A 25,700-nucleotide genomic window follows, 5' to 3' on the forward strand; every position below is an offset into this window, starting at 1 on the left:
CTTCTGCGAGCCAAACTGACAACTGCACACTTATGGCACTAATTTATCTCTGAAACATGTTATTCAACAGTTAGTATAAATCTCCACATTAGCTGCTCTTCTTCTTTGAATACATTCTTATTAGCATTTCATTTTCAGCTATTTAATCCCCGCATATGTTCTATCAGAACTCCATATAGTGCCGAGCAGACATTAAGATTAAGCCTTGATTAAAAATGAGAATTAATTAATTCTTTTGAAGTTACACATGTTCTGATTGGCTTTTGTAGTGAAGCAAAACTTCATCCTGAAATGTGAGATCTGCTCTGACAGGGCTCTGCAAAGGTAGTACAAACAGGAGAGCAGTGCACTAACACAAATGTGATATGTAGACTGTATTTATAGAGCAAATCAAAGCAGAAAAGAGATATCCAAAGTTTCTCCTTGCTTGGCAGTTGATGCAGTTTTACACAGCTTGTCTATCTTTGATAGTGCCAGTTAATTAGCCCACTTAATATACACAAAAAGGGAGCTTGTGCAGTGGGATGGTCGAGTTAAAAGTCATCATGACTGATTCCTTTCTTTATTTTCTATCTGGATAAAATCAGAGCGAGAATCTGCACCTTCAGGGTTTGATTCTAATGTCTTAACAAGCTTAATGCATATCAAACTTATCTTCCTCAGCAGATGGGGTTTGCATAGCTTTTACTTTTCTGAACACTTAAACAGCTTCCAATATTTTGTTTGTAGTAGTTAGAAGTGTTTTACACAAAGAAATGTAACGCTTACAACATGCTGCATTTTCTATTACTTAATTTGTATATTACTATTACATGAAATTTCCCCTGTCAGAGGGGGTGATTAGAAATGTGACTGTATGTTTGGGATAAATGCTGTTTGGCTTGTCTTGTAGTGTACTATTCATCTCTGAAAAGGCTTATTGGTGGACATGAGAAATGTTTTTGAAAAGGAGTCCAATCAGTAAGCGAACTCCCACTGCTTGAAGCCAATGATAGGTGGGATGAACGGGGAGGGACCGTAAGCAGAGCTCTTCTTGTAAGGATTTAAGAGTTTGACGCACCTTTGATATGTTTCTTTAAATATAAGGGAGCATTTTCCTTTTTTTGTTTCCCGGAGTCGTATAATTGAGTACGGAAGCAGAAAGGGGACACCTCTGCAGAGACACAAATTACGCCATTTGCAAAGCTGTGCTGTATTTTCTGCTCATAAGAACATGAGGTGGTGCTGGGGGTGCAATAGGAGAAGAAAAGCAACACGACCACAATTGGACCAATGAAGCATATCACGCGCATTCACTTTGCATTTGCCACTTCCTTCGAGACTTTTCTTTCTTTGATTTCTTTGATGCACTGCGGCACTCCTCACAAGCTAATAATAGACTTGTCCATCAACTGTCCCCACCCTTGGAGTTAATTGGCGTTGTGCAAAGGGAGCCAGTGTTGCTCTGAAGTCGGGCCATCATTAGATCAGTGGATGCTGACCATCCTCTGCTCACATACATCGCTCTGATCTGCACACGCTCCCCCATCTCTTTTTCACCACCCCACCTGCTCTCACAGCATGCCCCCACCCCTGCAGAGCTGACCCTCCCTTTTGCCATCCCGTGGTGTCTTCTGAGAAGGTCTTGAGAAGGCCGACCTGGCTCTTTTCACATCTTCGTCTCAGATGCTTCTGATCTGATCTCACTTTAACTAGATAGCTCTCTTACAGTACCCCCACACCCCCCCTTCCCCCAAAAAGCTAGAAGAGGGTACTCATTCTGCAATGGCAGCTTGGTTTTACCTTCATAAAATTCTTTGAAAATGCTCTGTGTTCGTCCGTCAAATTTTTCCATTCAAAGTCTTATTGGATCACTTGTTTCTCTTATTCTATTCTCCTTCTTATCTTACATAAAATCTTTTGCCAGTTTGTTGAAATTACTCCCACATATTCTTACTGGTTTGGTATGACTGGCTACTTTTTTTTTTTTTTTTTTACCATTTTTTACCCTTTCATTGAAATGATTGATTAAAAAACGGATAGTTAGATTGATTTTTCTTCCCATGTTGAAAAGCAATGCTTACAGAAGTAGCCATGACATAAACATACTGACTGCCAAGTTCATGTGTGTGCGTGTCAGTGGGTGGGAGTGTAAACATGTGAACCTTTGGTGCACACAAATATACACAATGCATATGTGTGCCAGCAAGTATCGTCCTTGTTTTTGGCTTCTACTGTGATGTGTATGCACATCTCCAAAAGTGTGAATCTTCACTGGCGTTTCAGTGATTGATATTGGTGTTTTAGCAGGTTATGGTGGATCATTATTTAAACATAAAAGAGATGTGGTGGTGTCCACACAAAGGCAATGACTGGAGTAGTAAAACAAAACAAAACCCTCAGAAGAAAAACAGGAAAATGTGAGATTTTCATGGAGTGAAGAATTTGGACACCCAGCATAGGATTAAATTGTTTCGTTTATTTTATGATATTTTCTTTTTTACTCTCATTGGTTTATTTTTTGTTATTCGCCTGCCACTTTCATGAAAAGAAAGAAAGGAATTGAATCTATGCCAATAACAAGTATTTTATTTGTATTCAAAGCCTAAAATATCTTGCTTCTCTGTGCCACCGAGCTCCATTGTTGTCCAAAAGCACATTAAAAACACATCAGTGAACCATACTGTTGCATTGGGTGACATGATCCTTCATTACCATGAGAACGCACAAATCTTTTTCTATCCCACATGCACTGCGTTGCCCAAAAACACTCCGTAGATCACTAAATGTTGATTAACGCACAGCTGATAAACCCAACAAATGTCTTTCTGAGAAATATGTCACAAAAACTGCAGCATAAATGATTTGGATTTTTTCTATGACAATATATAGATTTCTGTAGAAGATGCTGATCTTTAGTAAAACAGTAACTATTACTGACTATTAACATGTTGTTGGTCCCTGGAATTTCATTATTTGAATGTTATATGGCAACAAAAGAAGGGATAAGATCAGTGTTTTATTCTTAATATGTGTGAATCTGTGGGGTTGTATTTAGATAGGCGGTTTTTTGAAAAGTTCCATAAGAAATGTGTTAATAAAAAAATTGTGCTGAATACAGAATGAAAAAAGAATAATTCAGATCTTTTTTAGAACAAAACCTCTAACAGCTAATGCCTAAAATATTGGCACTAAACTTAAAAAGCCAGCAGTAGCTGAACCCTGCTACATACATGCAAGCCCCAATTTGTGCGTGCAAGAGAATAAATGTGTCCTTTTGGGAGTTTGTGTATGTATATGCACAGCAATGAGTTTCGAACACAAAACACTGCCTCATGCCCTCTTTGTCCCATCCTCCCCTGCCCTGGCAGCTCTCCCAAGATGCCCCTGCCCCCGGCTTCCTGCCTCTAATGGCCGTCTCTGTGTGCCATCTCGGGAAGCCTGACATCCCCTCCAGAGGCCGAGGGCCTGGCGTTAATGAAAGCCATTGACGGGCGAAGAAAGCCTCTTTTGTGGTGCCGGGGGCAGGCGTGGGCACCCGTTTGCTCAAACACAGCTTCCCCTCCGCACACACTGGGCCCACCGCTCAGAACTGAGTGCCAAGAGCGGAGATCGAAAGACAGGAGAAGCAAAGTGCCCCCTTACCAGGGAAATGGCAGAAAGCGATGGGTAAAGCCGAGGGAGAGAGGAAGGGAGGGGGAGTGCTGGTGAGAATGAGAGAGGGAGGGTGAAAATGACAGGGGGTTGCGTTGGCAAAGAAGGGGAAAGCAAAGAGGAAGGGATAGGTGGGGATAGGCCCGAGTGAGAAGAAAGGCCGAGAAAGAGCATTAGAGATTAGCCCAAGAAGACAAATTCAATTGGCGCATAGGAGGAATGAATAAAAAAGGGGAAATGGGGTACCAACCTCGCAACCAAACACAGAACACCAGAGAAAGAAAACCTGGAGAAAAGGGAAATTGAGCAGCAAAAACAAAGAAACGGAGGTTGGACTTGTCCATGTAAATGAAGCTGGGTGGCCTTGAAGGATAAAAAACAGTGGCAGGGTGCTGGAGGTCTCCCTCTGCCACTGTACAGCCTGTCAGCTTCTCACTAGCTCACACCCCTTTTGGTGATTTATAACACCTGAATTGTTCTCCTTTAACAGAGTTGTGAATGGGAGAGAAAGAAGAGAGCTGCCAGCATTGCAAACAGTCGCTCCATTATTGATAACCAAACAGATGTGTCCAGTTTGGATTTAACATCTGACGCTAAATCTGGGCTAACGGTTTTTGTTGTCAGGGAAATACTGTAAACTGGCAGCCAGACGCTCAACAGAGATGCAGAGTTATAGTGTGTAATATTGGCTTCATTCAGTTCAAATAAAACCTGTGTTTGCTTGTACATTGCCTTGCAGGTGAGCTCCCTTCCTTGCTTCATTGTTGGCTGTGAAAAGCCTTCAGCAGAAATCTAAAATACACCTTTTTGATTACGTTTATTTAATGACACCTCAGGTTTGAATGCACATTTTGAGGTTTATGCATGGGAAAAAAAAGAGCTTTTGTGCAGCTTTAAGCTTCTTTGACTCAACATCGCCACCTATTGGTTTGACATTCACCCCATCAGCCACCTCTTGTCTCCCTGCTGTGCAGCACACAGCCTACTGTATTGTTCAGGCCACTAATTCATCCCAACAGCTCCTGCTGCTAATTTCCAACCACTGGCAAAATGCCATTGGCGGAAGTGGCAGTGTGCGCTGCCTGTATCCATGCGCCACCGTGGGAGAGCAGCAAGAAAGTAGTGCCATATTTGTCCCAGTATGTCATCTGTTTAACACGCCTGATTGGCTTTCACACCATAGCCTTCTAATTAATATGCAGTGGCCCCTCGCCCCGCCTCTCCTTGCCATGCCCTAAGACAAAAGCGTATTGTGTGAGCACCTCCTGTTTTAATTACGCTCAAAAGGGAGCTGTGTGAAGGTTTTCAGTGTGTGTTCGTGCTGCATTTATGAATGCATGAGCAGCACTTGTCCACTTGTTTGTGTATATGTGTGTGTACACACGGTATGAAAAAGTACAGTATGTGCACCAAGGGAATCATAAAACAAGCACATTCGTCGTCATGTCATCCTGCACGTATGCTCCTGCTTGTGTGTGTGTGTGAGTGTGTGCATACTAAAATGAGAAGAATTGCAATTCCATTGCTAGGGGAGGAGCTGCTGCTGTTCTCTCCCACAGGAGAGAAAAAAGTGTTGTTGCTTGTTGCCTTTATGCAAATAGGCATCCAATAAAGGTTTTTTGGGAGAGCCACAAAGAGGGTTTGTGATCGGAGCACTGGGGAGAATGGGAGAGGTTAGGAGGGGTTATGGGGAAAAGACAGGGACAAAATTCCCATCGGCGTACCCAGACCCATCATGTTACATCTCTTCTCTGACTTTCTTTTTCCTCCTCTTTCTTTTCATCCCTCTTTTCCTCACATCCATGACCCAGTTATTAATTTGGTTGAGATTAGTCACTCGTTAATTAACGCACCCCCCTCAAATCTTTTAGTCTTTCATTCTTTCCTTCTTTTGATTGTATCAGATTCTGGCTATTTTCTTTTCCCCTTTTTTGTCTTTTCGGTGATGAGAATGAGGTAATGCACGGTGTGAGGGGAGTAAGAGAAGAGGATTGTGTGGGTCTCCTCGATTCCATCAGGGAGCCTTTCCAACACAGATAGTGAACACTTTAAAATAGGATGGTCTGAACTACTGAATTTAAAATTTGATTTCATAGACAGCTGAGATCTGGACTGATTGCTTAGATCTTCAAAGAAATTCACTGAATTTCATCCTGGAAAATGACACACAGAACACGTCTCCACCTCTAAAAAGACCTTGTCTTGTCTTTATTCTTTTGTAGCTCTAGGATTTAGTGAAATTGAGCTCAGGGGTCTCTAATATGAGGCATACAATAAGATATATGCAGTAGTATTGAATAAATCGAGTCTGCTGTGTAAACAATTAAACAGTGAACAGTATGACCAGGAGATTAAAGATTCAGCTTGGAAAATTTTAAATTTAAACCCCCAGAATCTAGCTGGGAATATGTGTGGTTTGGCAAAAGTCTCTGACATTGTCCTGATTCTTCTGATTCATGTATGGCTTCCTGTAAAGCGGTTGTCTTGATGTCTTCTTCAATTCTCATGAACCAGCATGTTTAGTTGGTAGATTATGTATCGTAGTATTTCCTTTTTGGTTAAGCATATAGATGATTAATATTTCAGGCACACTCTTATCAGTAAGAACTTAAAACATCTAAACATTCCAATAAGACAACATTTTTTCTGAAACCAAATACAAAACGTTCCCTATGGACATAGAAACAATATTGTTGTACGCTATATATATATATATATATATATATATATATATGTTTTATTGCTTAATTTAACTTTTTCCCAGTCATCTACTGTGTATATCCTGTGCGCAGTATTCAGATGACTGCTGTTCTTCCAACTGTCTCAAGCTCTTTATATTCAGGTATTCAGTAGTTTTTATTAACATGTGGCCAAGTTTGAGGATTAAATGCTGAATACTGAGCGTCATGATAACTTTAGACCGAGACCTGAGGTCAGCATTATTTACTTATATTAGCTTTTTACTTTGTTGTTAAAAGTCAGGCACAATGTTATTGATAAGGTCTCAACAAGAACGTCTTTACAAAGGAATTTCATTTAGAAAGGGCAGGTAAAAATAAATAAATACAAGAGTTTCTTTTATATCTGGATTCATAAGGGCCCAAATTAACATTAAGCTCAATACTGTAAAAGCAGACAAAACCAGAGACGTGAGAGGTGGTGTGATGGGTTCTGCTGTTCATTCATACTGTCATCTCTCTCTCTCTCTCTGAGCTTTTCCTGCTCTGCCAGCTAAACTAGCGTGACTTCATAGCTGCTCTCAGCCCCTGGTCTGGACATGCTGAGCCACATGCTCCCTCAGTGGCTCACTCAATTAAAAGGCCACGAAGCCCCCAACCTCTCCCGACCTCTGCCGACCCCCTTGTGTCACGTATCTCCACAATGCAGCACAGTGGGATGCGTGCGGTGGAAGTGGCTGATCTGGAGCAGAGGGCTCATGAGGGGGTTGGAGGTTTGTGGTGGTGGGGTTGGTCAGTCCGCTTTTGTTCCAGTGGTGTCCAGCTTGCCCCCCCCCTTCACCCCTGGTGTCTTTCATAAGGAGTGTGTAATAACTGCCTTTGTTGGTTTTTCCTCTTGTAATGGGTCCAGTGGGAGGCCTTGTTAGTGCACAGGGTGCTAAGCCAGGGGACCTCGCAGGAACTCTGGGATTAGAGGCTGCCCCATTCTGCCCTAAATGTGATCCTTCTCTGTCAGAATGGTCATTCAACCAGTGGATGAATGTTATTCTTTAGATCTTCCTAATTGCAAAAGCCTTTTTTGTTCTATCTAAAGGTCTTACGTTTCAGTTTACTTAGTCATCTAAGGGAGAATTAAAGGCCCAGTACGCAGCCTGAGGAAGGATAAAGAGAAGTATGAGTTGCACATCAATGATATACTGACCTCAAAGAAATGAAGTAATAGAGACATGTGGAACGAGGTCATAAGAAAGCTGTTTAGTAGCAGTAGTAGAAATTGACTTGTTGTTTCTGTGGATTTGAGATAAGACTGCATTTTGGTGTTGATGTTGGGGGGTTATTCCAGCACTTGGGTCTTAGTTTTAAAACAAGAAACTTTGGTTTCAACCACTTTTATGTTTGATAACATTTTTTTTCTTTTTTTCATCTAAGCTTGCTTTAAAATGACTTAAATGCCTACTTTAATTGCATTTTAAATAGTTAGCAACGCTCTCAACTCAAATATCTATAAAATGGTGTTGAATTGATACAGTTAATTTAATCGTAAAAAACAAGAGCATAATGGTATTAAAACAGTGCTAAATAATGCATCCCTAACAATTTGCAACACCTCTATTTTTGAATCAGTTGCTATTAAGTTGCCAGTGACACAGTGATTATAACATATATATCAGGTCTTTGAAGCTAATGATGGCTAAAATATTTATCTTGGTTGAGAAAATTTTAAAACACACTTCCCTTAATTTCCAAAATGCCCAGGGATAGGGTGAGATAGATAGCTACATGTGCCCTACAAATTCATGGTGAATTTCTAACCCATGTTTGTACGTAATTTGGGCCATTATGAGTTCAACAAATCTTGAATTTTGTTCAAGAGAGAATATCTTCAAATCAGTATTTGCTCATGCTGGACTTGACGGGAGGTCCAGGTGTGACGGGTTGCACTCTGCTTTCACACGCAGGATTTGTCGACCACAGGCAAGCTATAAAAGAGGCCCATATTTGAGGGGCCCGAAATTAACACTGCCTCTACTTTTGTTGATTTGGCATTCATACAGCTAGCCATTTTTCAGGGAGGAAATTCAAGTGAAGCACTCCCATGTACTTGTGAAGCACACTGAAGGCAATTTCCCCTCAGTCAAGAGGCTAAAACCCACTCAAACTGAACTACTTCCTGCATTTAGTCAACACCCCACCACCGACACTGCTGCTCCATCATCACCCTGCTTAGCTGGCATCAGTCATAACCTCTTACTGGGGCTCTGCTCTTTCCGGAATGGTGACAAGGAGGCTACAACAACAGCTTTGTTTCTGAACCTAAACCACAATCACAGACATAAATCTCAAATGCGCATTTAAGTTTAGTTTTTGCATTACATCCTATGGTTTGTTTTCCCCTGCGAAGATTTTAAGTTGTAATGCTCAAGCAAAAATGTTTTCTGTGGTGTGGTGATTATACACACAGCTGACAAGTGCTGATTGGAGAGCTGATATGGCTTTTGGGATGACTTCAAAATTATAAGTGTGTGTTAAATTAACATTGATGAGTGTACACTTCTAAATGTACCTACAAAGTGTTTATATTTGTACTTGTGAGTGCAAATCGCAGCAAGACGTTTGCTTTTGAGGGTCTCAGCAAAGGCCATAAGCAGATGGAATAATCATGCAATCAAAAGATTATCACTGTAAATTAAGAAGTTAGGTAACCAAAGTGCATGAAGTTTTGCACTTTTAGATTTTACTTTTTCACTCAGGATTCAGAATTCATCATGGAACAAAGAAAGCACTGCGGGTTATGAAGAGACTCATCTCTGTGCTTGTCGTGTTAGGCCTCAATGCAGTAGTGCTCAATATTGTTGATTTTAATACATAGACTAAAATACACTATTGTTATCAAAGTAAATGCACAACAGTGGTTTGAATTATATCCATCTGATAGACTCACAGTCACAGAGTTCCACAGGTTTCTGTACTGGGACCAATAGTTTTTACATTATACATGCTTCCTTAGACAGTATCATTAGGAAACAATGCATACGCTTTCATTGTTTGCTGATGATGTCCAGTAATGTCTAGCTATGAACCCAGATGACAAAAATCAATTAATTTAATTGAAGGGTGTCTTAATGACAAAAAGCCCTGGATGTCCCACTATTTTCTGACAAAACTGAGCTTCCTGTTCTTGGCCATAAGTATATTACAAACATGATGTCTAACCAGGTACTTACTCTGCGTGAAATTACTTTGGCTTCCAGCAACGCTGAGAAATCCTGGAGTCATTTTTGTTCAAGATATGTCCTCCAGTGTTTACAAACAAATGTAGGTATCGCTAAAATTAGAAACATAGTGTGTCAGAGTTATGCTAAAGAACTAGTTCATGCATTCATTACTGCTAGGCTAAAGTATTGCAATTCATTATTATAAGGTTGTTCTAAAAGTTCCCTAAAAAGCCTGACAGAGATATACACTTCTCCCATACATGCTTCTCTTCATCATCATCATTACTGGCCAAGGTGGCTAGCAAAACGACACTCATCTGTTACGATGATGTCAATGAAGCTCATTTATTTGCTAATGCTAGCTGTGTTTCCACGCAAAGTGCAGATAACTGATCTCAGAGCAGTGAAAGCTGAGCCAGAGGCAGTTTGCCTTGGACACTTGTCTCCTATCAATTTACAGTCAAAGACAGGAGGTTTATCCACAACGTGCATCTACAATCAACCAGAAAAATGCTACCTGCCAATCAGCTTGCCCAGCTCTAATCACTGTTAACAGGAGACCGACACGCCCATACGACAGAGAGAGCGATAGTTCCTATGAGCGTGAAACACGTGCAGTTTCCAGTGACAATAGCTGACTGTGGCCACATGATGGCAGTATTTTAAAGGATGAACTTTATTATAGCCCTGTCGGAGATAAGAGGAGAGAGAAATCAATTTACTTTGGTATGTTAATTTATGTCTGTTGTTAGATTTAGCAAGGCAAGTACTGCTTAACTTGCTTGTCCCAATGATTCAGAGAATTTGTAATTAAAGAATGGGAGGTAAAGCCAACAGCTATTAGGCCATTTCCTGTGACGCCAGCTCCCAGTTTGGATTAAAGAGACAGATATTCGTTATAATTTTCAGATTAAACTCAAAACTTTACTTTTTTTAAAAAAACAAACAAACAACCTTATAGTTAGACCTGGATCAGATAACCCTGAACTATCCCTTTGTTTTTCTGCTATAAACTGACCTGCTAACCTGAACCTGAATTTTTGTACAATTTTTGTATTTATTTTATTTTTAAGATTTACATTTAACTACACTGGATTTTATACTTTTACTGCTCTATACTTTTGGATGTATTCCAAATACCACATTATAAAATTATCAAACTCTGATGGCCTTACTTGTTTGCGAAAAACATTTTGAATTTCATGAATTAATAATTTGTGGTTTGAGGTACATTTTCTTAAACATTTCAGGTAAATGCCTCCATTTCATGCTATCCCTTCATAAATGATGTATTTTCTTATAAATCTTATCAGGGTCTGATATCCTGTCAGTGTGTCAGATCAATATAGCAGTGTAAGCCTTACCCCATTATGGCCTCCACAGGACTGCAAGCAGACTAAGGGCTCCCACAGGGGACCAGGAGATCCTGAGGGAGCCTATTAATCCATTATGTTCACCTCCAGAGCAGTGTTAAGGATAACAATCACATATGAGCCGGAGGCAGGGCCACAGGAGGCTACAGCTGCTTAGGATGACCCGTGTTGCCTGGGGGGACTGATCAGCATCATTCCCATGCTGTGTCTTGCCCAGTGACCACATGTAGAGAAGTACAGTTATAAGGTCAAGAGCATATTATTTGTAGAAATTTGGATGAGATGTTATACTGAAAGTGAGAAATCATGTATTTTTTAAATTATATTTTACTGCCATATCAGGAAAAGTTAATATATTTTAACAATTTTACCAAAAAAATTCCATCATCATAATAATTATAAAAATGAATCAAGACAAACACCTAAAATCTCCCAAAAAAGGAGAAAATATGGCCTTTCCTGTCCAGGCTTTATTTAGATTTATTATGTATTTATTTATACCAGCTCCCTAAAGGATCTACTTTGGGCAGTAGAGATTTAGTATCACCATTTTTTTTTCTATTATAATGATAGCTTTTGTACAAGCTTGACAACCTCAAAGGATTTTTACTTTTTTTTTTTGTCATTGTCTTCAACATATTGCAGGTATGATGCCAAAGAAGCACATCATCAGAAGACATATTAGACAATAGAATAATTACCATAATCATGATTATTTTTCCTTGCATTTTAATTAGCCCTATGAAGCTCAATTAAGCTCTTCACTATAAGCGCCTATTCAGTAAACAGCTGTCCACCTGTCTTCTAGTTCTTGGGAAAAGGCTGTGGCGCCTGTTCACGCCAAGGAAACCATCACCAAACTGGGTGGGGGGTAAAACAAGGCCCCTGCAGCCTGTAAGGGGCCTCTTATATGAAGGGTGATTAATGCAATACAGTGGCAGGAAAACAACAGGGACATGGGCTATATGCATGTATATAATCCAGACTGAAATTTGATGTGACTGATCAGGAAAAAAAATTATAGATTGAATTTTGCTTGTTTAAACAAGCATAAAGTGTTCTTGGCAAAGTTATCGGTTTGAAGAATACAATAAAATAAAATACATATATTAAAAAGAATTAAATATTTTTTGTGAAATATTATAATATGTAACAATATGATCCAAAAAAATAAAAGTTCCACTATAGTGGACATAGTTATTATGATTGGAGCAAAGGAGGAAGTTGGGATGTGGTCAAACATTGGACTGGAGGTGGTCAGTTACCTATGTCACTTCTTGTCTAAAGCATGACATAAAGCATGTTGTTCTGTTTTACTTGTAATGTTCTAACTTGTTGGAATAAAATCAGGTAAAGTGGTTATGTTTCTAGATATAAACCATACTGCTGGAACATCCATACTAGCATCTCTTAAATGTATTGATGCATAAAATGAAGGCAGAAAAAAAACCCATTGTAGCTTCTGTTTGTATTCTTCTTTCCATTATTTGTAATAAACCTGTGTGTGGTTACCATCAATCAGTCCTGCAAAGAAAATATAAGGTTGCTATTTTTGTATATGTGCATTGTGAAAAGACACGCTGCATTAGGTACAAGGGTTCCTCATTGCATTCTAGAAAAAGAAACAAAGATGTGTACAAGTATATTTTAGGCACTGTAGACAAAGTTTGATAGTCACAAGGCAATATTTAAAAACTGATTAAAAACCATACAAATAAGAAGAACTCTGTTTTTTTTACATGATATACCATAATTATATTTATGGACAGTCATCTCAATGGACAAAACTGGATACCAATTGATAACTGATTCTACTGACTGGGGGCTGATGCAAGGGAATAAGTTATTACAGTATGTGTCCTTTTTTAAAAGTTCTTCATCACGATGCAAATCCTGTCAAGTCTTTGTTGCTGCCAACAATAAAACAAAGTGTGCACACATGCTTTGTTTTTGATAGCGTTTCTGTACTTCTTTAGTGGCATTAAGCACCTCTCATACAGAGGTGACCATGTCTTGCGAGGACACCTGCTTTCTTTGGTTGTTTCATCCTTGAAACAGAAACTGTGTAAATTACTTGTGAGAGACAAATCCCATATGAATTGAAAGCATTAACCCATCCTGTCATTATTGCTATGCAGTCATTAAGCCTTCAAGACAAAAGAACTAATGATGACTGGCCTTCATCATAATAAGCAGAGACTTGATTACATAGCTCCTTGCCTTCCTACCATATTCTATAAAATTACTAAATCTTATAAGAGGCTAAAGAGAGCCAGACCTTTCTATGTTTCATTCTGATGGCCATTTTTTGATTATGATGATCAATAACTGAATGCAATTTGTTTTTATCCCTATTGTTTTTGACCCCATTAACAAAAAAGTGCACCCACGTAGTCATAAATATTAAATGAGACACAATGCACATTTGAAACATTTATTTTGCCAAAAATATTACGATATTGCCTTTCAAAATTATTTAACTTCAGATGTAACCTTCCTTAGGTCAGTCTCGTAAATGTTAAAATGTGTGTCATACTAACCAAATAGATGTACATAACTATAAAAAACAACATATTGTTGAAGAATAATAGTGGTAATATGTAATGTTCTGAAGGTATTTTTTATTAGATGTCTGTCTTTGGTTTGAATTGTCTGTAAAACTTGTATTTTGTAACAATACCTTGCTTTAGGAAATAATTACAAAGCACCTTTCATCAAATGGACACCTCATTTGTAAATGCAGCCTTTCTGCAGGCCAGTAGCACACAGTGATGGAGCTCTAGATCGACATCTAGTGGTTGAAACTGTCTAGAACATATTAAATGGACACTTGTGTTCTTTTTAGTTTTAGTTTTTTGGGGATTTTTTGAAAAGCAAAGATGTGAATAAAAATGTAAAGCCTTCTAAAACAGCACATTTTGACAAATTTACATTAACATTAGTACAATATAGGTAGCTTTATATATTTTCTTAGAAGGGTCTAGGTTGCTATAATCTCACAGTGTGTGTGCCTGGTTCTGTCTTTCTGTGTCTTTTTGTGTCTAGTTGAGCTTCTCAGTCTCCTCTGGCTTTGCGACCTCTTCTGTCTTCACAGTGCTCAACTGGCCCGCATGACCTTCCTCGTCCCCTGGTACCTGACAGATAGCAGGAGATTATTGAGTTTCCAGACTTACGATATCAACTGGTCTCAAACATCCTTCCATTTCCCACTATGTCACGATTCAAGGCACTCATTAGTAGCTGCTTCTTGGTTTAATGGTATTAATTGTCTACTGGTTCACTGTATCTAAATGTCAGATGGATTGCAAAAATGGAACAAATGTATTTCTTTTAAACGTGTGGTCATTCAAATATTCATAAACACAAACTCAAAAGCACCAAGGGCAACACAAATCTAAATGACGTCAGCCCAAAGTAATCAGATTCTGTGTAATAAACCAGGCTGATCATAAATTGTAGTGGTGAATTTGCTCCACCTGGTGGTTCAACAGCTTTACTAGCTATGAACGTATAACCGTCTTTGACATCTGATTGTTGGTGAAACACTCCCATCTTGTGGCAAAATTAGGTACTGCTCTGTTTGCAGCAGGGAAGTCTGAATCTTAAACTCCACGTAGCCTGTAGTATAGTTGCAGTGTTTCTTTGGCTGTGGACAGATACAGAGTTTAGAAGTTTCTAAAAGCTTCTTTGAACTTACTTCCCAGTAGATGCTGTCCTCAAAACACGAGGCGTCAGAAGGAGCTCCATAGATGGGCAGCTTCATAATGAAACCTAAACAAAAGATTATTTGTATTAATCTTTTTTTCTTAATTAAGATTTTTAAGAAGTTATTAAGATATAAGTTGAAAGCAAGGTTTTGGGTTTCTGCTGACTATTAAATTATAAATCTTGAGATATCGTTTACATAACATTTTTTGTTTTTTACTGATCTGGTAACTCACAGGTCACAAAAGTCCAGTAGATTGTATTTTATGTTTTGTATCAGGTACTTTAAAAGTACCTGATATTCAATCAAAGGAGTATTTAAAAAAAACAAAAAAACTAAAGGAGGGATGTGAACCTACCAACAAGAAGCCCTCCCACCAGGGCCATGCCTAAAGTGACAGCAAGGGAGATGGCCTGAATCCCGCCTTGGGAAGATGCGCTTCTCCCTTTAGCTGCCACCATAGGGAACACGTCTTCCAAACTAAAATTCGCACAGAGGAAAAATATCAAGTAAGTTCACATTTAATTTATAGAATGGCTGGATGGATTTTTCACTCTCAAAATCGCACACCTCCACATCCAAAATATTTCCACCCCATTGCAATCCCCAACAATGAAAGGAGCAGGTTGAAGAAAGCCTTCAGTTTTCTGCATGATGATTTCTGATTTGTAAATCATCAAAAGAATGATTAATATGTATATATGATTACATTTTATATATATATAACATTTTAAATCAAATATTTTTAATGTTCTTTTATATCCTGGTCTTGACAGTTCATAACTTAGAACATATGCTAAAGTACATATTTGTTTTGTATTTGTTCTTACAAAATTATGTTTCAAATTCTATTTTCACTCGTGTTCTTTGCCATATGCTCTCAACTCAGATCGCTTCAAATGTTTATTGGTAGTGCTCCTTTTTTCTCTATACTAGTAGAAGTAAAAAATTAGATGTTGCTGTGTTCCTTTAAATCAACATTCTGTATTGTTATTTATGTTCTCCCTTATCTTTTATTGCAATATTCTTTGCGGGGAAAAGATCAGCATAATGTTTGACCTTACACCTTTTTCGTTTTTTCAAACAAATACAAAAATAAATTTTTACCCGTCGCCATAAATCTCCTTGGTAGCCAGAGAAGCAGTGACCGCTCCCACAATAGCGCCCATAACACCGGGCATACCATGTAGGTTGTGAACCCCACAGGTGTCTTGGATCTTCAGCTTGCTCTCCAGGATGGGCTGATGGAGAGAAAACAAAATGAGAGGATTGTGTGGCAGTGTTTGTTTTGTGGATGAAACTGTTTTGTGGATGAAACCCATTCAAGTTAATAATATTTTCAGTAAAAATGAATTCATTTTAGTGTTTTTTAACCCAACTTTTTAATAACCTGAAAACATAAATTAGCACATACATATTTTTGAAAAATTCACCAAAATTGTGTGTTTTAGCAACCAGTTTTTGTTTCTTTCCCTTCCACAAGTACATCACAGTTCCTTGTCTGATTTATTAAACATGAAAACTGAATCATCCTTACTGAGAGGTACTTGTAGCCCAGAACAGAGATGATACCAGCCAAGAAACCGACAATCATGGAGCCAAAAGGAGTCAGCATCATTTCTCCAGCTGTTCCTGCTGCCACTCCACCGGCCAGTGCAGCGTTTTGAATGTGGACCTAAAATAGTGACAGAAGGACTTTTAATAATGCATCACATAATGCAGAATGTAAAGATTTTAATATCTGTAGAAGAGACCTACAAAATAATAAATGAACAGATGAGACCATCAGACGTGAGCACCAAGAACTGTAAGATAATTCATCTTTCTCTAGCATACTGGTTTTGCACCACGTGCTAGTAAATAGGTGGACGATATTACAGACAAGCTGATTCCTTCCAGTGATTGGTTTGTCTTTACTGTCAGCAGGTTGTGTGGCATGTCTGTCCCCTTTGTCAATTTCACGAGCTGTTTATATTTCCCTCTTTGGTTTGATTCAAATCAGCACGGGAATGTCTCGCCTTGACTTCTTACTGTTAACAGATGGGCTTGACAACAAGCACATGTGACTAACTGACAGTGTCATCTTTGAGGAGGGAGTGTACCGTCAGCTGACACGTTTGTCAGTTTTTATCACAAGTGACTCTGTCGTGACCCGGATCAGCTGACTTTGACATTGCTGACAGGAGGGAAAGACCTAGTTCTTTCATTACTTTGTCTTGACCACACCCTCCCTTCACCGTGTTAATACTGATTGTGCACTTCTTCTGACCTCTACAGATGTTAAGAATATTTTTAATTATATTTTTTATTCTTAAACCTTTACCCCATAAAGAAGACATTTGACAACCTCCCCTAAACCATTATAATAAGTTTTACACCTCAGTATGGATCAATAAAAATGTGGATTGATGTCCACTAGACTGCTTTCTGGGTTTTACTAAGGGTAGCTGCATAGGCAGAGACCACCCAGGCTAACTTCTAAAGCAATCTCAGTTCCACATCTTTGTTCCAAAAGGAGGCCTGAAATATGACAGTTTAGAAATAAGCTTCAAGGGAAACTCCTATTAGGCTTTCAAGTGGTAAAGAGTTAAGGTGAATTGCTTTTTGAAGCTACAATTCAAGTCATAAATTATAATTTTGTATCCTCACCATGTCCAGTTTGCCATCATGAGCTGTGAAGGCAGACATGGCATAAGTAGACAGAGTGCAGGCTGCCAGGGAGTAGTAGGTGTTCAATGCTGTACGATGCTGATCGTCTCCGTGAGCTGTGATGGCAGAGTTAAAGCTGGGCCAGAACATCCACAGGTAGAGAGTACCTATTTACAACCAGTATAGAAAAGACAACATTTTAATATTTCATCAATACAGTAGTTTTGATTTAAATATACACTTTGAAACTACTCAATATATAACTGTTCCTGTTTCAAATACTATAGAGTGTTTCTATGTGTTGTTATTTGGGTGATTACAGACAGTTCATGATAATAGCGCCTGGCAAGCACCTGGCAGCACAAGTGACCAAAGAGTTACTACTAAATGAGACAACTATACATATAATAAGGAACATTTAGTATTTGTATTTCACAGAAGTAGTTGCAGGTGTTTACCGATCATAGCAAACATATCAGAGTGGTAGACTGAGCTGTTCTTGTGTTTGCTCTTGTCCAGCCCGGGTCGGTACAAGACTCGAGCCACCATCAGGCCAAAGTAGGCTCCAAATGTGTGAATGGTCATCGAGCCACCAGCATCTCTGGTCTGGAACAGGCCAGGAGTAATAATGATGAAAATAGGTGACAATTCAGATATGCATTGTGCATTTTAGGCCAAAGTCTTCAGTCCCAGTCTTTAATTATGTAGTTAATGTTTTCATAATATGAATATCTTTATACAGTAACTTACTCCAAGAAGGCTCAGCAGGATGAACTCATTGACTGCAAACAGTGTGACCTCAAACACAGCCATAACAAGCAACTGGACAGGACTTGTTTTACCCAGAACAGCTCCAAATGAGATCAGCACAGAGCCAGTGCAGAAATCAGCGTTGATCATACTGAAAGAAACAAAAATGTAAAAAAAAACAACAAAAAAAACAATTGAATTCATTCAAAAAATGAATTTCAGAAACATAAACTTCACAGCACAAAGACAACATAACAAAATACAATTCATCTCTACTAATCCACAGATTTATTTTGTAATTTGCATGATGTGACATATTTTGTAGCACTCCATTTTTTCTCAGCATTTAGAAAACCTTTTCAGTATGTTCATACTCAAAACTACTCTTGCTACCTAGAGTAAATACCAATTTTTTTTTTTTTTTTTTTTTTTTTTGCATTCATCAAGTGATAAGAGTATTGACAGTTTACTACATCCAGGTAACCAAAGATGTATTCAGGCTGCTTTAAATGCAGGATATGCAATTGGTCACACAGTGAAGGTGAACAATATTTCTAGGAATTGCTTAACCATGAGGCATTAACACTGCAAAAGTAGTTAGCCACTCCTATAGTTTTGACAAAGAATATTCTGTCCCCCTTGTCATAAGAAAAGGCTAAAATAAGACCTTTATTGCCATTATTTTATAGTACACAATGTGCCAGTCTCACAGGCAGAAATCAAGACTAGCTCTAGAATAACAAATGAAACTGATTTGTTTGTACATGTATTTGCACGGGTTAAATTGTTTGCACTCGTGTTTATGATTGTAACTAAGAGGATTAAGCGTCAAGAAAAAATTCTATCCTTATCCTATGCATTTTGCATATTCTGTATGTGTTTGGGTGCACATTCATATATGCATGGTTATCCACATACCTCTCCACTCCAACGTGGATTTTGCCTCCATGCACACCATGGAAGAAACCCTGCATAAGTGTGGCCCACTGTAAGGCTAAAGCTGCAATCAGGAAATTGAAACCAACACTGCTGAAGCCATAACGCTGGAGGAAAGTCATGAGGAAACCGAAACCAATGAAGATCATTACGTGTACATCCTGGAAACCTGGAAAGTGTGGATGAAAAGAGTTAAAAACTGAGAAACCAAGTGGTGAAATAATGAAGTACCTATGGCATTTAAAACATTTTCCCCTCATGTTTTTTCAATCAAACTACAATTAATTTTTTGTTGGTCAGAGGAATTCCACCAGCACTTCAGGGAGGATATCACTCGCTTGGATTGGTCTGGAATGTTTTCCTCAATAGCTACTTTCAACAAACTCACTCAATCATTGCCAGCGACACTATGACTCGAGGGCTTTGTAGTCTAGAAAAAAACACAAACTGAATGGCTACTTACATAAGCTTTGGTTAACTGGAACAACAGGTTAAGCTGTGACATGCTTGGTGAAACATCCTACTGATTCTTGGATCATCACTTTATCACTTGTATTGTGTGAAAAACTAGCTTTTGCGACAAGAGAGCATATGAATCTGAACTGTCTAAACTTGCACCCGGGTGTTTCCATGTATGTTTATCTATTTGTCTGATATTCCCAAACACAAAATTGCACTGTGCTTTGCCTGCTGTCACTATGGTAATGGTTAACTGGCAGGACCATGCAGAGGTGTTGTCTTCATTGCTGTTTTGGCCCAGATGCAGTTCTCAGTAGTTCCTAGTTGAGGCCATACAGTAAAAGCAATAATACGTTTCACTGGGTTGAGTTAGATTCTATTATTTGGCTTCCGCTTAACCTTTAGTAATAACTATATAACCCAGCTTATTTGTATGTTTCCAGATTGCATTGAATTCAAGACGCTAATATTGTCACTCATTTATTTATTTCTACTTTGGTTTAAAAAAAAGAAATAGTTCAGGTAAACTATTGCACAAGAGTTTGTTCAATAGCACAGTTCTCAACTATAGTTCCTCGGTTAGATCATTTCTGTTTTTTTTCCAAACCTACCCATGCAAGTGTTTTTCCAGTGAAACTTATATGTCACTGGTTTTCATAAGAGCATATTTCAGAGAAAGTCCACATTAGGTCTTCATTTTAACTATAAGTTGTGACCTGTGTGTTTGTCTTTCTGGAGGACAGTCCAGTAAAACACAGGCTTTGTACAGTGTAAACTTCTATGTTTACTGTACATTTTTTTTCCTAAGAATGAAATAAGGGTAAACGATGTAGGTTTTCCATACACACAGGTGAAGTTTTCTTTCATCTCCCAGGATATTGAGGGTGTCAGACTTCAATACACCAATATGAACCTTTTGTCTCTGCTTATTTTTCTTATTTTATGAATTTTAATCAATTAATCCTGTACTGTTTGAGGCAGAGCTGAAGAAAATAGTTGTTATTTGGTCAAAGCTTTGTTAAAAGTACAGTTTGTAATGTTTCCTTTTGTCCTGCGACATTTCACATTGATTGATGTGTCAAAATGCAGTGGCTATGCTAACCAACTGATAACAGTCAAGTTATTAGTTTAGCTCACCAAACACATTTCCCACGTGTGGGATTAATAAAGGTGTATCGTCCAGTGCAAAATTAGAGGGTCATGTAATAACTACGTAAAAAAATATTGCTGACCTTGTGGCTTTATTAGTTCCTGTAATTCACTTTTGAAGTCACATGTAACCTAATTCTGCTGCAGTGTTCTGAAAGGTGACTTACTAATAGGCCAGGGCAGGATCAACACCCAAGTTAGCTGCCTGCAGGTGGGAGGTGGCTTGTAAAGACGAGGGAATTCATCTCCCCAGATTCTCTTCGCAGAATGCTGTCTGATTTGTTAACACACGCCCAGCCTAACACAAAGCTCCATCTTAACGAATATGCCCAACTGCTAAGCTAGAACTTTGTGCTCCATGACTTCTAAGAACTTCAGTGTTAAGTTTACCAATGTAAATGAAAGAAACAAAATGCCTATTTTCCATTATTAAGTCTACAACATTTCATTTTAGGTTCGGCTTAAAATATAATTCCTTCCTGGAAGTCATATATATTGTCCTCTTGTGATAAGCAAAATGTGTCTTTTATTATGGCTTCATGTTGATTAAATATAAATAAAATTAAATGTAATAAGAGTGGAAATACAATCATTTCAAGTTACTACTTAAAACTGACCACAAATCTATACTTTTATGTATCCAATGAGTGCCCCTATAAAAGTTTTTTGTTGTTGTTTTTGCCACTACTGGGCAACGTAAATCACAAAGTTAACAAATAGCGAGGACAATGTTTTTGCCTGCATGCGACAGCAGTGGACTGGAAGACATTTCCATGAAATGTTCACTCATAATGAATAGGACTCATCCAATTAGGGAAAAGAGAGCTGGTGAAATGCAATTCAGCAGATTTTTCTCCTTTAATGCAGATGAGAACATTTGTGTTTTGTTGAAAAAACAGTTGCATGCAATGATTAATTACGCAACAGTCCTAAAATAAGTGCACAGTGAGGCCATGTCTCAAAACAACAGGTAACAAAGAGAACTACTTTAACATATATCAGCCTTTGAAACTCTTAAATAAATTGCCGATAGGCTTAAGAACAAGGCAGAGGCAAGCTTACTATTACTACAGTATTATTTCGTTTTTTGGTTTACATTAATCTGTAATATGCTATGTGCAAAAATAACGTTATATTAAGTAGGAGCAATGCACAAATTTTCCTTTCCATATCTACAAAACACTCACTTGGGTAGCGGTAGTAGAAATCGTTGTCATATTCACTGTGGTTCGAATGGTGCCACTTCTTTGCATCTGTCTCTTTGTCATACTCCACCAGCACCCCAAAGAGGATGATGAGGATGATCTCCAGGATGAAGCAGGTGATCGGCAGTTTCAGCCGCATGTTGGTATTTGTGTCTGTCATGTTTTCTTTCCGGTGAGATGAAGACGAGAAATTTAATGAGGCTTGTTCTTCATGAAATTAATTACAGCTCTAGCACAGAGCGTTGGACACACTGTCTCTCTCACACTCAGGGGCGTCCTGCAGAGACAAGAGGATGTTTTGTGTGAGAGTGGAAGAACTAGCTCACAGACAAACACAAGCGCTGATGTGTTTTTCATCTCTTGGGACACACCTACCGGACCTAAAATGGCATAATTAATATTATTCCCGCCCCCTTCTACTTTACTTTTTAAGGTGGTTTGAAGTGCTGGAGTTCAGCAAATACGTTTATAATAAGTAATAATCCAGTACTTTTGATAGATACAGCTTGGTAATTTGTGTTTCTAGTGTTTTAGACACTAATTTATGGCTAATAAGTTTAAGCTAGTTTAAACTAGTAGCTTAACACTTAGTTAAACCACTAGTTTATGGCTGCTGGATTACCACATTTTAGCCAGCAGCATGAGATTTAAGTGTCATTTTAATTTTCTGTGTGCACTTGCCATCATATAATATTGCAATTTGGCAGCAGCCACTCCTTCATTCATACAGCATACAGTTTGAGACAGTTTCTGTTCTGTATTTGTGTTTCATGCTAAAAGCAGAGATAATGCATGAACAAGTTCCTGAAGGTTCCTGAGACAATTCACTCACACACTCACTCTGTTTGGATAGGTTTGCCCACAAAAACTACTTTGCTGTGGTTACTGAAAAAATATACCGTTTGGTTATGAAGCACCCCAATTAGCATTAAAAAAAATTAAGCCACTGGAGTTCCTGGATTAGCCACCTAGGGCTGACTCATATGTTTACAGATGGGTAAAGAAAAACAAAAAACAACAAATAAGAGGTGACAAAAAGTCCAGACTTAACAAAACTGAAAGCACAGCTCTTTTACTCAGTGTGATTGTTTTTAATGTGCTCTTAATTTGATCTGTTATTGTATATTTTACACATGTTTGTATGGGATATTGTATTTGTTTTAAATGTTATATACCTATGTGGTATGTGACTTTTGTTGCTATGATGCCAGGTCTCTCTTGTAAATGAGATTTTTAATCTCAATTAGATTTTTACCTGGATAAATAAAGGATTAATAAAAAAAACAGTCATCCTGTCTTTGAGGATGCACAGCGGATCTTCTGTTCTCTCAGTGATCAAAAAAACTGTAGCCACCACGGCCTACTACTCATACAACTGTCAATTAAAATCACACAGGATGAGTTCAGAAGGAAAGGGGCAAGAAGCCAGAATCAGCAAATACATATAGGGTTTTATCATTTAAAAGATTTGTAAATGGTAAATGGCCTGCATTTGTATAGCGCTTTTCTAGTCCTTAAGGACTCCAAAGCGCTTTACACTACATTCAGTCATTCACCCATTCACACACACATTCACATACTAGACCATTAAAAGAAAAAAAACCAAACTTATTTGCACAAAGTATTAACACCAATTGCCCTGATTTAATTACAAATCCACTATAAATAAATGGGATCCCATAGGAACTCAACACCTCCCCACTGCAACTGTTGCTAGCACTGCAACCAAATTACACAATCCTATACACAGAAAATCCTTACATCACGAACAATTATACAAAGCACAACACCTACATGGTATTAGCTCCGACTCAGGAATTGCGCCATACCCAACTATAATATTGCACCACTGCCAGGTGACAGAAAAACAAACCAAAAAAACAACATCCACAGTAATAAAACAAGGGCCTTTTATCCTATTTGAAAGTAATGGGGGGTGTTAAAAAGCATGAGAAGAAGAAAATAGAATAAGTATCATATAAATAAATTACACATAATTATACTTAGTAAAAAGTATACATGACCTAAAACATTCATTTTGCACCTTAAACCTGTACTGAAAAGTCTGTACGGCAATCAAATCTTCTCTAACGAGTCTCTGTTTGAACACTGCTGAGATAACTGCACATAGTAGAAGCAATAATCGTGATATTCTCACGTGATAAAGCTGCAGTTCTTCAGCTGCTGCATTGCTTATAATGACTTTGTAGCATCCCACAAGCACATTTGCGCATAACCACAGTTCTGCATCAGAACAAGAGAGAAACGATGAGCCTCGCTACTACTTCCAATATATACTATTCCTTCTATCTCCTGGTTCCAAATAGAGTCTGTTTTGAAAGGTCACTGTCCCTTTGATAAGTTACAGCCAGAGCTTAAATAAATGTGGGACCATAAAAGTACTGACACCATCAAGGATCAGTGGGTTTCTAGTTGGGCCATCTGCAGTTTTATTTACACAGTGGAAGATGAAACAGATTACAGTGGTTTCCTGCGTGGCGTTCTCACTTGGGGTTGGCTCTCACAGTGGTGTTTTTGTGTCTGCTTAGGTGTAGCAAACTTAACTAAAAACATATAGATAATATCTTATTTCATAGTGTAATCTTCACATTTTTTTTATCCAAACACAATCTCTGTTGATTCACCCATTAATTATATTCACAGTATGGCCCCTATAGCCAGTGTAGCCAAAGGTAGTGTGGCCACTATTAACTCTTCTCCAGCAGATTGTACCAAGCAGCAGGAAAAACCTGATCACTGGGTGCCCGTGAGGAGGACGTGTAGTCCTAAACAGAGGCCCACAGCACACGACCAACCCATTCATGTCTCTCATCCTTGTCCCCCAGTCTGTGACACACCCACTGAAGAGACGGTAACCATCCTATTTTGGATAGAGCAAAATGTGACTAAATAGTTTAGACCAGGAAGCAAATGTAACAGTGTAGTATTATTCCACTTGCCACAAATGTTACTGCAACCTAGCCTCACCTAACTGGCCACACCCCCTGGTGTGGCCAGTTAGGTGAGGCTGGCTGCAGTAATCGCTGCCAGTCTGCCGTAGCCGTACGACAGTGTGCTATGCGGAGTGGTGTGGGGTCAGCCCTTTGATCTGATACAACACCGTTGTGCCCATTCAGGAAATAAAGTAGCAAGGATAGATCAGAGACTCCTTGTCTTCTTAAAAACGCAACACAACGCAGAGTCGAGGAGTCTGTTTGGGCTGAACTGTTGCAGCGGGGTGAAGCAGAAACCGGTTACACAAAGTTGCAGTCTTACACGCCTCTCTGCAGCTTCGTTCCTCTTGTTATTCCCCTAAAACCATATCCCCTTAGAGACTGTGTCTGCTCTGAATGTGTGCTAAAGAGTAAAACAGTAAAATGTGAAACATTAAACATTAGGTCTCTTTCTTCTGAGTCCTTGTTAGTACAAAAACGAATAATCTCCTGTTACTGCTGCTTAATGCAATTTACCGCAACACCTGCATGCACGTACATTTCACACTTTAAAGAGGTCTCAAACAAAGACCTGCTAATTCACTTCTTATGCTTTTGGCATCCTACTTATGTTGCCAGACTTTAATCACATACAAAAAGACAAGATAAGGCAAAATGGCAATGTCCATCTCCGCCTGGTGAGACATCTATAAACTGGTGCTCACTGCTTTGTACTTTTAATGGATTAAAGTTTAGTAGACTGCATCAGTTTGTTGGAAGATGTAATTACACACTAATCAATGTATGTTTATGGGAACAATATGACTGATTGCACCTAAATAGCATCATACCTTAAATTTATGGAGTGACCATAGATATCAGTGCCTCACAATGCTGATTTTTTCCCCCCACAATTGCAAGTTTTCTTCCTTTTACAATAGAATGTCTGATATCTGAAATGAGAGAGTTCAACAGAAACAACAGAAAATTAATTCACCAATGTTGGTATCACTC

General features: G+C 38.6%; 1 protein-coding gene across 1 annotated transcript; it reads right to left on the reverse strand.

The window, feature by feature from the left end:
• Positions 1-13,319: 13,319 nt before the first annotated feature.
• rhbg (Rh family B glycoprotein) lies at positions 13,320-22,098 on the reverse strand. Its single transcript, XM_005944359.2, has 10 exons — positions 21,736-22,098; positions 18,923-19,109; positions 18,005-18,155; positions 17,713-17,860; positions 17,255-17,421; positions 16,143-16,280; positions 15,713-15,846; positions 14,964-15,085; positions 14,597-14,670; positions 13,320-14,033 (listed from the first exon to the last, which is right to left on the reverse strand). Exons 1-10 carry the CDS (start codon positions 21,911-21,913, stop codon positions 13,941-13,943), a joined length of 1,392 nt encoding a protein of 463 aa, XP_005944421.1. The 5' UTR covers positions 21,914-22,098; the 3' UTR covers positions 13,320-13,940.
• Positions 22,099-25,700: the final 3,602 nt, after the last annotated feature.

Source organism: Haplochromis burtoni, unplaced genomic scaffold (genome assembly GCF_018398535.1).
Source record: "Haplochromis burtoni strain Fernald_Lab_line unplaced genomic scaffold, NCSU_Asbu1 Contig_352, whole genome shotgun sequence".
Lineage (NCBI taxonomy): Eukaryota > Metazoa > Chordata > Actinopteri > Cichliformes > Cichlidae > Haplochromis > Haplochromis burtoni.